Below are 13,552 nucleotides of genomic sequence, written 5' to 3' on the forward strand. Positions count from 1 at the left end.
GTGGACATTCTGGAAGGCCATAATTGGCTGCAGGCGGCACTGGAAGAAGGCACTTATCGTTGTAGTGAAAACTTCTGAAGCAATGGAGACGAAACAGAGAGACGCTGGAGAGCAGGAACTTGACGGCAAAACACTGTTCGGTTTATTCGGTTACAGCGGTTGCCAAACCAATTCTGAAGATATCAGGGATAGAAAGAGGTTTTATCTAGTTTCGATTGGGTAATCAACATTCTTAGAGCAGCAGACTAAACAATCTAGGACAATACGTCTAACTTAAACTGTCATCTAGGTCACAAATAAGGTGTTTACCGGAGCATCTGGGTCCAGATACAGTGGGGCAAAAAAGTATTTAGTCAGACACCAATTGTGCAAGTTCTCCCATTTAAAAAGATGAGAGAGGCCTGTAATTTTTATCATAGGTATACCTCAACTATGAGAGACAGAATGAGAAAAAAAAATCCAGAAAATCACATTGTAGGATTTTTAATGAATTAATTTTCAAATGATTGTGGAAAATAAGTATTTGGTCAATAACAAAAGTTCATCTCAATACTTTGTTATATACCCTTTGTTGGCAATGACAGAGGTCAAACGTTTTCTGTAAGTCTTCACAAGGTTTTCACACACTGTTGCTGGTATTTTGGCCCATTCCTCCATGCAGATCTCCTCTAAAGCACTGATGTTTTGGGGCTGTCGCTGGGCAACACGGACTTTCAACTCCCTCCAAAGATTTTCAATGGGGTTGAGATCTGGAGACTGGCTAGGCCACTCCAGGACCTTGAAATGCTTCTTACGAAGCCACTCCTTCGTTGCCCTTGCGGCGTGTTTGGGATCATTGTCATGCTGAAAGACCCAGCCACGCTTCATCTTCAGTGCCCTTGCTGATGGAAGGAGGTTTTCACTCAAAATCTCACGATACATGGTCCCATTCATTCTTTCCTTTACACGGATCAGTCGTCCTGGTCCCTTTGCAGAAAAACAGCCCCAAAGCATGATGTTTCCACCCCCATGCTTCACAGTAGGTATGGTGTTCTTTGGATGCAACTCTGCATTCTTTCTCCTCCAAACACGATGAGTTGAGTTTTTACCAAAAAGTTCTATTTTGGTTTCATCTGACCATATGACATTCTCCCAATCCTCTTCTGGATCATCCAAATGCCCTCTAGCAAACTTCAGACGGGCCTGGACATGTACTGGCTTAAGCAGGGGGACACGTCTGGAACTGCAGGATGTAAGTCCCTGGCGGCGTAGTGTGTTACTGATGGTAGCCTCTGTTACTTTGGTCCCAGCTCTCTGCAGGTCATTCATTAGGTCCCCCCGTGTGGTTCTGGGATTTTTGCTCACCGTTCTTGTGATCATTTTGACCCCACGGGGTGAGATCTTGCATGGAGCCCCAGATGGAGGGAGATTAGCAGTGGTCTTGTATGTCTTCCATTTTTTAATAATTGCTCCCACAGTTGATTTCTTCACACCAAGCTGCTTACCTATTGCAGATTCAGTTTTCCCAGCCTGGTGCAGGTCTACAATTTTGTCTCTGGTCTCCTTTGACAGCTCTTTGGTCTTGGCCATAGTGGAGTTTGGAGTATGACTGTTTGAGGTTGTGGACAGGTGTCTTTTATACTGATAACGAGTTCAAAAAGGTGCAATTAATACAGGTAACGAGTGGAGGACAGAGGAGCCTCTTAAAGAAGAAGTTACAGGTCTGTGAGAGCCAGAAATCTTGCTTGTTTGTAGGTGACCAAATACTTATTTTACCGAGGAATTGAACAATTAATTCATTAAAAATCCTACAATGTGATTTCTGGATTTTTTTTTCTCATTCTGTCTCTCATAGTTGAAGTGTACCTATGATGAAAATTACAGGCCTCTCTCATCTTTTTAAATGGGAGAACTTGCACAATTGGTGGCTGACTAAATACTTTTTTGCCCCACTGTAAACTGGAGCTAGCTGTCCCTAAACAATAAAGCCAATCTTAGGTCAGCATGAGCTTGTACCCACTGTCGGAACAACAAGGCTTCGAAAGCCCAGGCTGCCCCTCCTTAATGAAGGTAACAGCACCTGCAAGGCCATTAGCCTGTGAAGGAATCAACTGTGGGAGCAATTATTAGAAAATGGAAGACATACAAGACCACTGCTAATCTCCCTCGATCTGGGGCTCCACGCAAGATCTCACCCCGTGGGGTCAAAATGATCACAAGAACGGTGAGCAAAAATCCCAGAACCACACGGGGGGACCTAGTGAATGACCTGCAGAGAGCTGGGACCAAAGTAACAGAGGCTACCATCAGTAACACACTACGCCGCCAGGGACTTAATCCTGCAGTTCCAGACGTGTCCCCCTGCTTAAGCCAGTACATGTCCAGGCCCGTCTGAAGTTTGCTAGAGGGCATTTGGATGATCCAGAAGAGGATTGGGAGAATGTCATATGGTCAGATGAAACCAAAATAGAACTTTTTGGTAAAGACTCAACTCGTTGTGTTTGGAGGAGAAAGAATGCAGAGTTGCATCCAAAGAACACCATACCTACTGTGAAGCATGGGGGTGGAAACATCATGCTTTGGGGCTGTTTTTCTGCAAAGGGACCAGGACGACTGATCCGTGTAAAGGAAAGAATGAATGGGGCCATGTATCGTGAGATTTTGAGTGAAAACCTCCTTCCATCAGGAAGGGCACTGAAGATGAAGCGTGGCTGGGTCTTTCAGCATGACAATGATCCCAAACACACCGCCAGGGCAACGAAGGAGTGGCTTCGTAAGAAGCATTTCAAGGTCCTGGAGTGGCCTAGCCAGTCTCCAGATCTCAACCCCATAGAAAATCTTTGGAGGGAGTTGAAAGTCCGTGTTGCCCAGCGACAGCCCCAAAACATCACTGCTTTAGAGGAGATCTGCATGGAGGAATGGGCCAAAATACCAGCAACAGTGTGTGAAAACCTTGTGAAGACTTACAGAAAACGTTTGACCTCTGTCATTGCCAACAAAGGGTATATAACAAAGTATTGAGATGAACTTTTGTTATTGACCAAATACTTATTTTCCACAATAATTTGAAAATAAATTCTTTAAAAATCAGACAATGTGATTTCCTGGATTTTTTTTTCTCATTCTGTCTCTCATAGTTGAGGTATACCTGTGATAAAAATTACAGGCCTCTCTCATCTTTTTAAATGGGAGAACTTGCACAATTGGTGGCTGACTAAATACTTTTTTGCCCCACTGTATGTACATGGGCGTTTGGGTGGTAAATGGGTAAGGATGCATTAGACAGAAGAGACATTAAAAAAGAGCATAATTTGGCATGAAGGTAGGGCTGGACACTTTCATATCAGTCGATCAAATAATGATTACAATATCAGTCAATTAATGTGTAAACCATATCAACCCTTAAGAGTCGACCGTCACGCCGGCGTGATCAGATCACGTGAAATGGTCATGCCGGCACTGCATAAAAACAACAGTCCAGACAACATTGCCGGCTGATTCTGTCGAAAGAACAGGCTTGAATCTCTATGCCAGTCTTTGTATCATTCAAATAGACCCAGAAAAGGTTTTAAAAAGGTAGATACGATGGTTTAAAGTTTATACAATAATATTTATTCCAAGCGCTCAAAAGTTTGAAAAATGGAAACGCATATTTTAATATCTTCGCCGTATTGTATAATTTTACGGAGCGGAAAAAGATGCTGGAAACTTTAGACCCTGCACAACAGGATGAATTTACCAAAAAGGGGGAGCGGTATTTAGATAAACGGAGCTATACGAAGCGAGACGAAGCAAGATGAAGAGAGACACTGGGAGTTCGAGAGAGATGGTGGGAGATCGAGAGAGAGAGAGGGAGAGAGAGGAAGATAGACCAAGAGACATTATAAACTGCTGAGTGCTGGAGGGCTGCTTGCTTGATATAATCTTTCTGAATAATATACATTTGCAGTTATCCTCTAAATAGTGAATATGCATTTACTAGGCTAGATATAAGTGTGTGTGTGTGTCTGTGCGTGTGCGTGTGTGTGTGTGGAAATACTTCAGACTAAGTTTACAAGTTTTGAAACATTTCTCACAGCAAAGTGATCAGAGGTCTCAAATGCAATCTGAATGTTTGAATCCTGAAAACACCCGCTACAAGTATTTCAAATACCATAACCAATGACAATTAAGTTCAATATTGTCTTTATGAAAACTTTATTCTTCAAAAAGGAACATGAGACGTGAATGCCCTTTTTTCTTTTCAAAATTTCAAAATGTTCATTTGGGTGGGCTTTAAAACTTTTTAGGTGGGCTCAATGTAATGAGTATTGTATGAACATGTTTCAATTGGGTGGTTGATGTAACATCCTCTAGGGGTGTCCGTGGGTATGTCAACATTTTAAACATTTTAAAGTAAAGTGCTTCAATCTGGTGCACTTTGGTTTACTGTCCTAGAGTATACATTGGAATGATTTCATACCTTTTTATTTATCCTAATAATTATAAAGGTGTGCCTATGAAATATTTCTTTACATAAATGGTGATCAAAACGTTTGAGACCCACTGCGATTAACTGAAAGTGAACTGTCTCAACACTCAGAGAGTCCTTTACCTTACCTGAGCTGTATTTATCAGACCCTCTCTCCCTTTTTATATCCATTAGCGCCGCTAGCACCAGATGCTAACAACCGCAATCCCCGTAACCCGTGCGCTCTGTCCAGCTTTCAGCTCGAGCTGCCGGCACACTTTGGCTATGAGCTGCGGGCACCTGATAAGTCTCTATCCCCCACTTTCATCACTTTTCAGCGGCAAAAGAAAAATTTAACCAGGGTGAAAAGGGTGTTTCTTCTTTTTAATTAGTAATGTATGTTTCTTACATCAAGGTAGAAAATTAGGATGAGCGCCAACGATCAAAACATTTTTTTTTCACCTATGAGATCTACTAGCACAGCGCCCCCCCAGATCTAGCACCCGAGGCGACCGCCTATGTCGCCTCTGCCAAAAACCGGCCCTGCCATGCCCTCATGTATGTAGACCTGTCACATTTTATTAATCTCTCTCTACAGGTTCCCAAGATACATTGGGAACTGTCCACTAAGAGGATTCTGACCATGGAGTTTGCTGAAGGGGGTCAGGTCAACGACAGGGAATACATGAAGAAACATGGCATCAATGTCAACGAGGTACTGCCTGCTCCGTGTCTGTTGGTGACAAAAGCTTATACTTAACTTAACTTAACTTAACACACACACACACACACACACACACACACAATTAGTCTGTCTACGCAGCCCGTGTAGCATAGACAGACGATTAAAAATCATTGGTGAAAGTGGGGAAAGACCATCTCTATATATTATATATAGAGTTAAATTCATTCTCCCTGTGTTTGCTGTGTGGCTCCAGACGAAAGGCTGACTTCTTGTCGAGAGTCGATGGCACACCCTCATGCACATGGACAATATCAGAGAACAGATTTACGCACCGTTTGTGTGTTTGCCAAAAGTTGTTTGTTTGTTTGCATGGACTTCCTGTCGGGTTTGCAGCGTATGTCTAGGAGATATTGTTTGTTTCCAAATGCTACATATAGCGATGCAATCATTTAAGTGGGGGGTCTGTTACTTTGAAACCTGTTTGTGGACATCGCTGAGCCAATTCTGTGTTCACCACGTCTAACACAAGATGTTTCATGCATTTTAAAGTACCAAGAAAAATACTAAAATCTGCAGTGGCCACATGTCCGTTTGTGAACAATTGGGATTACCACAGTTGCAATGCCACTCAAAATGTTCCTGAAAAAGAACAGATTGGACAATTTACAATCAAGTTATGACAACTTCCTGTTTTATGGCGAAAGGCGCTAATTTTACAGTCAATGTTGTTCCATGTGGGCTGGGCAATATATCCTAAATATAATATTTCTATATTTTAAGACTATATAGATATACCTATTAAAGCAGTATGACAATTCTTAAATGAAGACTTTTAGGGCTGTACATGAAGCCCAGGCCTAACCATAAACTCCTGTTTATCCGTATGAAATATAAGAATAGAGTATTCTAATTAAACTGGAAACATTTACATTTTACGATACCAAGATATTCTACACATCTTTCAAATATCCAAACCTTTCCACGGCTTTTCAAGGTGGCATTTTAATTACCATTACCACGCTTTGAAGCTAAAAATAATTGCAAAGCAACAACATGTGTACACTGAATAATACGTGTTAAATAAACATTGTAATATGTTTTTCAATATTCCTAAAATTGAAATGTACAGAGAAAAACAACCCATCAAACTGTTGCATTTTACAGTTCAATCAGGAGACACTTCTTGTTTTGTTTAAAGAACAACTGTTGACACGTCCGCCATATGATAGAAATGTTATAGTCTTTGGTGATTAGTCCCCGATACTGATATCCTATAGCTGAGGCCAAAATGATTAGCCCCCCAGAAACTATGGTATATTTTCCTAAAATTATTCCCAATATTTGCAGCATTGATAAAACTTGATATAATCAAACATTCACCAGTGCTATTTAGTAGCTTTTGGTACATCTTGGAATATAAAATACATTTTTAGGCTTGCTTTATATCAAATAAAGTCAAAAATGGGGTGTTCAAAAATATTAGCCCCCATGTGAATGTTTGCTTTCAAAACACACCTAATTAACCAATCAGCTTTCAAACCACACCTGTGCAGTCAATTGGCTTCCTAACAATACCTGAGCATTCAATCGGCATAAAAGGACTCCAAGGAACAGGGCACATTATTGAGAGGGACTGCTTTTACTCATCATGCCAAAGACAAAGGAAATCAGTCTTGAGCTCAGAAAGAAGATAGTGGAGGCTCATGATAAGGGGGGAGGCTATACTGCCATTTCCAAGCGTTTCACAGTGTCTAGTACCGCTGTGCATTGCATCATTGCCAAGTACAAGGAGACAAATTCTGCAAAAAACAAACCTGGGCGTGGTCGTAAGCGCAAGATTTCAAGAATTTTACAGAGGAAAATAGTCAGAGATGTCAGCAAGAAGCCCCACACATCTGCCAAGATGATTGTTGCTGACCTGGCCTCTTCTGGAGTTGATCTTTCAAGGAACACAGTTGTGAGGGCTCTCCACCGTGGTGGGCTTCAGGGCCATCGTCCAAGAAGAACCCGTCTACTGAAAGAGCGGCACATCAAAGCCAGACTGAGGTTTGCCCGTGAACATTTTCAAGGTAAAGATGAGTTTTGGAAGTCTGCGCTTTGGTCTGATGAGACTAAACTGGAACTGTTTGGGCACATGGATGTTGCTTATGTTTGGCGAAGAAAGGGAATGGCCTTCAACCCTAAGAACACAGTTCCCACAGTTAAACATGGTGGTGGGAGCATCATGCTGTGGGGCTGTTTTGCAGCTTCAGGCACAGGGAGCCTTGTTCGGGTGCATGGCATCATGAAAAAAGAAAATTATGTTGAAATTTTGAGGGATAATATCAGTGTATGAAATTCGGCCAAAATAGGAGCTAGACCACAGGGCTAGTAACTTTCAAAAGTTACTAGCCCTGGTGTAAAGTTACTAGACCAAGCAAATCAATGTATGTCGTAGGCACGCGCATCACGTTTTCACATCATACACCACAATTTTCATAATAATAATAATAATAAAAAAAGCGATTTGGCGGACTTTCAGCTCAGAAAAGATAAAATTGGACATTATTGTTATTTTGTATTTGTGTTTTCAGCTATTTTTGGCATGATTGTATTATCAGTATACTTTAGGCTGGGATAAGTGACAGCACTTTACATTTTCTTCAAAGAAAAAACACAGCAGATTACAAACAATAATTTATTAAAGTAGAACAACAGACTGAGAACAAGGGACATGAACAATATTAGCAGTGGATCAAACGATCAACATCAGTTCATTTAGGCAAAATGGTAATACAAACCGTAATACTTGCTGTAATAGCAGTAGTAATTGGTCTACAACAGACTACCACAATCATTCCTCATCCTCACCAACAAGACCTCTATCTTCCATCTCACCATCGTCAGAATCTACATTATCCTCCATGTCTGTAAACCAGTCTGAGTCATCAGAGTTTATCTCCTTGGTTTCAGCTTCAACTACTGCACCCCCAGCAGCTTCAGCAACCATTTGAGCACCATCCACTCCGTCAACTCCATCAATCTCTTCCTGCACTTGTTTGGCTCCCTCCAAAGCTGCCATTCTGCCTTTCTTTCTTCCCTCCATGAAGTTGGGTCTGCGATTGTGGTTTTGATTCCACTGGTGAATGGCAGATGATGGATCAAAATCCTTTGTAGGTTCTGAGTGCAGCTGAATTGTCATGAGCATTGTCATGGTGGTAGCCTTCAGTCTATTCCTGTACTGGGACTTGGTAATCTTCATTTGAGAGAATCCTCTCTCACACTCAGAGGTGGCGGCAGGGAGTGATAAGACCAGATCAATTACATGCAGGATATTTGGAAACGTGCTCTTGTAAAGCTCAAACACAGATGGCCAGGACATGGAGTGAATCTTGTTCCCCTGGTTTTCGTACAATGCTTGTTTGAGGGAGGTCCACTCTGCTTCGATTGCACTTACATCTACTCCAACATTGTCGAAGTGCTCCCTGTAGTGGTCGATAATCACTCCTATGAAGTCATCCCCAAAATCATCTTCATGCTCCTGAGGCCATGACTGCATGTCCGCTATTTTTGTAGCTTTGAGGACTTCACCTCCCATGTCACTGAATCTCCGGGCTAGTGAACCAACCAATGCCTCAACGACCTTCTCAATCTGGCCTGAAGAGTGGTCTACCCCTGTTAGGGTCTGACCTTCAAAGGAGTTACAGTCTCCCTGCTGGAGTTTCCGCTGCTCAGGTCCTGCCCTGAAATAGTGAAACCAGCACCAAAACCATCACCACCAAAAATAAAGGCATAAAACAGTTGTGATTTACAAAAGAACCAGCAATAGCAAAGAGCATTTACGTAAATAAGCAAGTGGTTAAACAACTAATTAGAGCAGGAAATTACTTCATGATTTAATGAGCAATGTATCTATATTACCGGTCCTTGAATTTGTTGATGCTGGTCATTGTGGCCTTCAGTGCTTCATGTACATGATAGGTACAAACTTCTCTCTGCTGCAGCGTCTTCGACAGTTTGGAGAGAACGGCCAGAATGTCACTTAGGAAGTGGGCAAAAGTCATGGCATCTTTGGAGCGCAGCGTTTTCAGGAGACCTTTTGCCTTTGCTTGCATACCACTAGCTGTCCTGGTGGTGGCAACCTGCAATTCATTTAATATTTTTTTTAATTTCAATTTACAAAAATGTATTTCAATATGTTGCCACAGTGGATATCAGATGATATCATTCATGCAACAGAAAATTCATCGGGCTGTTAATAACATGTTATTATTATCAAATGTCTTGACTGAGATGAAGAACAATTGCACGGTAACCACGCAACATGTTTTGCAGTGCTGTGTGGGTATGGCTAACCCAGCGCGTTCCTCCAACTCGGACAGGCCAGATCTTGGAGATGTTGGTGGTACTGAAAGCTGCCTTCAAACCAGCGGCCTGTTTAGGGATCCTGTAAAGCTTGTACAGAGCATCCAGGAGGACATAGACTTTGATGAACAAAGAGGCTTGTTTCATGGCTTCTTTGAAGGCCAATTCCACCCTATGGGCCATGCACTGCACCATCAGTATGTCTCCACTGATTCTTTCCCGCATGAGAGCGATCACCCCAGCCTTTTTCCCGGTGTTGACAGCCGCCCCATCGCCAGCAAATCCCACAATCTTCTTCATCATTTCTTCCTTTGGGATCCCCGGGAGCTTTACAGCTTGCATTATAGCATCATAGATGCCATTGGCATCTGGTTTGTCACACTGTACAAGTCCAAGGAAATTGCAGTGAGTCTTGCCATCCACTGCAAAGTGCAAGTAAACAATCTCTTGTTCAGTGGCAGAGACATCTGTTGATCCGTCGGACATTATTGTGATAAACTTAGCACTCTTAACCTTGTCTTCAATTGCTAGACGGGTGATTTCGGCTATAGCAACCAAAAACTCCTTACAGCTCTTTTCATTTCTGTAGGTGCTGCCGAGATCCAGGCCCTTCTTCTCATCCATCTCACACATCCATTTGAAATCAGAAACTGGTCTGCAGTGCATGGCAAGGGCGTGGCCATTTATGAAGAGTATCTTGAGCTTCTGAAATACTTTAGTATTCAAAGTCTCAATGGTCTTCTCGGCTATGCTCTCACCTTACTTCTTATTCCTGGCCTCATACTTCTCCTGGGCTTCCTTGTGGCCGTCAGATCATTGGTGACAGACTAAAGTGTCATGCTTCAGGTTTTGACACCCTTTGACAAAGGAACCTTGACTTCGCTTTCTGAAGATATCCCTCTGTTGTCGGGTTTCAGCATGGGGGCCGTATACAGTTTGACATGGCAGGCAGAATAAAGTTTCACTTTCGTCCACAATCAACCAAGGAAATTCTGCTTTCCATGCAGGCACTACACTTCGTTTCCTTTTAGTGGCATCAAATGCCTTATTCACTTCCTTTAAATCCATTTTCTTTTTCTTTTCAGGTGGTTGGTTAGGCGTGAGACCACACCACTGACGGAGCATGATTTTGCTTTGTTATTGTCAACCTCTCTTGCACAGCATCTATAAGATTGATTGTGAACATGTATTTATTCATTCTTTATACAGTACATTTAATGCTAGTTCTGATTATATTACTACTATTACTCACAGACTTGCAGTCAGGGGAGGCAGAGGAGGCAGAGCTAAATGTGGTATAGGGCCAAGCCCTTGGACTACTAAACTTGTTGACTTGTTATAGTCATTTTTTTTTTCTATAGGCCTATTATTATTATTATGGTGGGTGTATGGAGTTTGGAGTTTTTTGTATAATAATCTGCGAAATCCCTAAGACAAACCTTAAATAAAATCAAAAGTGAATAGGGCCATTACTAGATCAACTGCAGTGAAAACGCAGAAGGGAGGCAAACACAGTAGCTAGCTCTGCCTCAATGAGGGGGACGTGCGAGAGCGCACCAGTCGGGGTTATGCTTGTTCTGCCGTTGATCTGAGCTACGTTATGAGGCTACGTTATGTCTTTGACGTTTATGACCTTGTTCGTCAAAATGGCAGATTTTATAGTGATTAAGCGTAAATCTGACTGAAAGTGGAAGTGTCTGCCTCGCCAGCCACGAACCTCACCGTATGTCACTGCTAGATCTAACATCTCCTCATTGACATCTCCATCCATTTTTCATGTTTTACAAATGATTTAAAAGTGCTAGTTATACAAATCACCCAACATTTAACAGTGTACACGATTAGCATTCAGGCAAACTCATTACAAATATACTCCTGTGTGACCTTAACTTCTAAAACCAAGATTATGTTCACCGTAAAATGACGTGGCTTACCTATAAGATTGAACGCTAACTTTATTACATGTTATCGTGGGCAACACACAGCATGAACCCTACGGGTTATCAGAAGGGACAAAAACATTTGAATAAACACATTATTAAGACACGCAGCGTGTGCGAAATAAGACCAATCTTATGTTGTGCAAGACAGGTTTACAATAGCAAAAATAGGTTCGCGATGACGGCCGTAATGCTTGTAATAGACGCTCCGTGCAAAGGGGCTGTAAAATTGCCAGACACACGGGCAGGCAAGTGCATAGAGTTACTAGCCCGGTAAGAAAGTTACTAGACCCGGGCTTGCGGGCGTGTCGTTATTTCGAACCCTGATAATATGCAGAAATATGCTCGTAGTCTAGCCGTAGGCCATCGCCGGGTCTTCCATCAAGACAATGACCCAAAGCATACATCGAAGTTGGTCCAACAGTTCCTGAAGGATACCAAAACCAAGGTCCTGGAGATGCCCGCACAGAGCCCAGACCTCAATCCTAGTGAGAATCTGTGGCGGGTGCTCAAAGTGAATGTCCATGCTAACCACCTTAAATCGCAGCTGGCTGCAGGAGAGAGTAGTACCATTTTAAAGTTTGACTTGGCAATAGAGGCAGAGATGACAGGGAGGCAGGTCTTCACCAGGGTGGTAGGCATGGGGTCCAGCTGGCTGGAGGAGGTCTTCGCTTTGGACACCAAGTCATGCACCTGGTCAGTGTCCAACATGGTGAAGGAGGAGAGGCAACACTGCAGTGGGCAGGCAGTAGGGGTGTCGGCACCAGGATGGTGGGGAGAAGGGGGGGGTGGCGTAGAATATTGCAGAAGGTGATTATGAATAGTTTCCACTTTTTTCTGAAAGAAGTCCAGGAACCTGGAACACAGATCAGCTGCATCAGAGGGTTGGGGGGAATCAGGAGGGCGCAGTAGTCGGTTGATTGTTATGAAAAGCTTTTTAGGGTGGTTTTGTTGGTTATTAATAAGTATGGAGTAGTAGAGTGTCTTCGCCTTCAAGAGAGCCTCCTTGTAGTCCCTGATGTGGTCTTTGTAGGCCTCATGGTGTACGGTGAGGCCAGATGTCCTGTAGCGCCTCTCAAGCTGGCGGCCGGCTGCTTTCATGAGGCGGAGCTCAGGAGTAAACCAGGGAGCGGGGCGTGCAAATGAGACCAACCGGGTTATGGGAGGGGCAACTGAGTCCAGACTGAGGGAAAGAGCAGTATTGTAGTGTTCCACCAGACCATCCACGGTGGTGTTAAGAGGGGGAGTGGCCAGGTGGGTCACAAGGGTGGAAGACAACAGGGATGTGCAGACCTGTTTGGTTTTCCGAAATGTGATGGTTCGTTTACTGGGCTGACTGGGAAGGGGCACAGAAACAGAGAATGAGATGGCGAGATGGTCCGAAATAGCCAGGTCATCACACTGGAGATGACAGGGGGTGATTCCAGTGGAGCACACAAGGTCAAGGGTGTGCCCCTTGGTGTGTGTTGGAACATGCACATGTTGCGCAATACTAAAACAGTCCAATAGTGACAAAAAGTCAGAGGCAAAGGGGCAGTTAGCCGAGTCCACATGAATGTTAAAGTCACCCATTAAAATAGTAGATGGGTACATGGGGCAGATGGTGGCAAGCAACCCGGAGAGCTCTGACAAGAAGTGGGTGGAGGCTTTAGGCGGCCGGTAGATAAGCAGCACTTGGAGCTGTGTAGCGCCTGCCAATGCAAAATGGAGACTTTCGAAGGAAGTGGAGCTGACTGGAAATTCTTTGACCAGTATATTAGATCGATGAATAACAGCTAGCCCACCACCACGGCCAAGGCTACGGGCCTTATGAAGATACACATAGTCTGGGGGAGTGGCTTGGTTAAGAGTTACGAAGTCCTGCTGGCTCTGCCATGTCTCTGTCAGACATAGGAAGTCCAGCTTTTTATCCAGAATAACTTCATAAATTAGTGGGGCTTTGTTATTTAGTGAGCGAGTGTTTAATAACATAAATGTGGCAGCCCTATTCATGGAGGCAGCAGCAGGGGTCACAGTGCAATTGATGGGGAGCAGAGGACACCGGTTGACAGCAAGTGGGCGTGGTTTGTTATGATGACGTTGCAGCAGAGAAGCGGTGCACCTAACTGAGGGGACAGCAAGAGTATTATCCATGTAAACAAACTTGTGCTTGGC

General features: G+C 43.3%; 2 protein-coding genes across 5 annotated transcripts in view; one reads left to right on the forward strand and one right to left on the reverse strand.

Annotated features, from left to right (window-relative positions):
* Positions 1 to 13,552, forward strand: part of adck1 (aarF domain containing kinase 1) — an 87,562-nt gene that overhangs the window by 46,165 nt on the left and 27,845 nt on the right. For 2 of the 4 annotated variants that reach the window (XM_063909011.1, XM_063909013.1), the window contains exon 7: positions 5,028 to 5,144. The exons of the other annotated variants lie outside the window; for them this stretch is intronic. In XM_063909011.1, the coding sequence (XP_063765081.1) occupies positions 5,028 to 5,144 (117 nt within the window). The remainder of the gene's footprint in view (positions 1 to 5,027; positions 5,145 to 13,552) is intronic. 4 annotated transcript variants of the gene reach the window in all.
* LOC134881098 (zinc finger protein 862-like) lies at positions 7,778 to 10,132 on the reverse strand. The gene is made up of 2 exons (XM_063908231.1): positions 9,015 to 10,132; positions 7,778 to 8,836 (listed from the first exon to the last, which is right to left on the reverse strand). Exons 1-2 carry the CDS (start codon positions 9,206 to 9,208, stop codon positions 7,948 to 7,950), a joined length of 1,083 nt encoding a protein of 360 aa, XP_063764301.1. The 5' UTR covers positions 9,209 to 10,132; the 3' UTR covers positions 7,778 to 7,947.

This window comes from Eleginops maclovinus, chromosome 19, assembly GCF_036324505.1.
Source record: "Eleginops maclovinus isolate JMC-PN-2008 ecotype Puerto Natales chromosome 19, JC_Emac_rtc_rv5, whole genome shotgun sequence".
Lineage (NCBI taxonomy): Eukaryota > Metazoa > Chordata > Actinopteri > Perciformes > Eleginopidae > Eleginops > Eleginops maclovinus.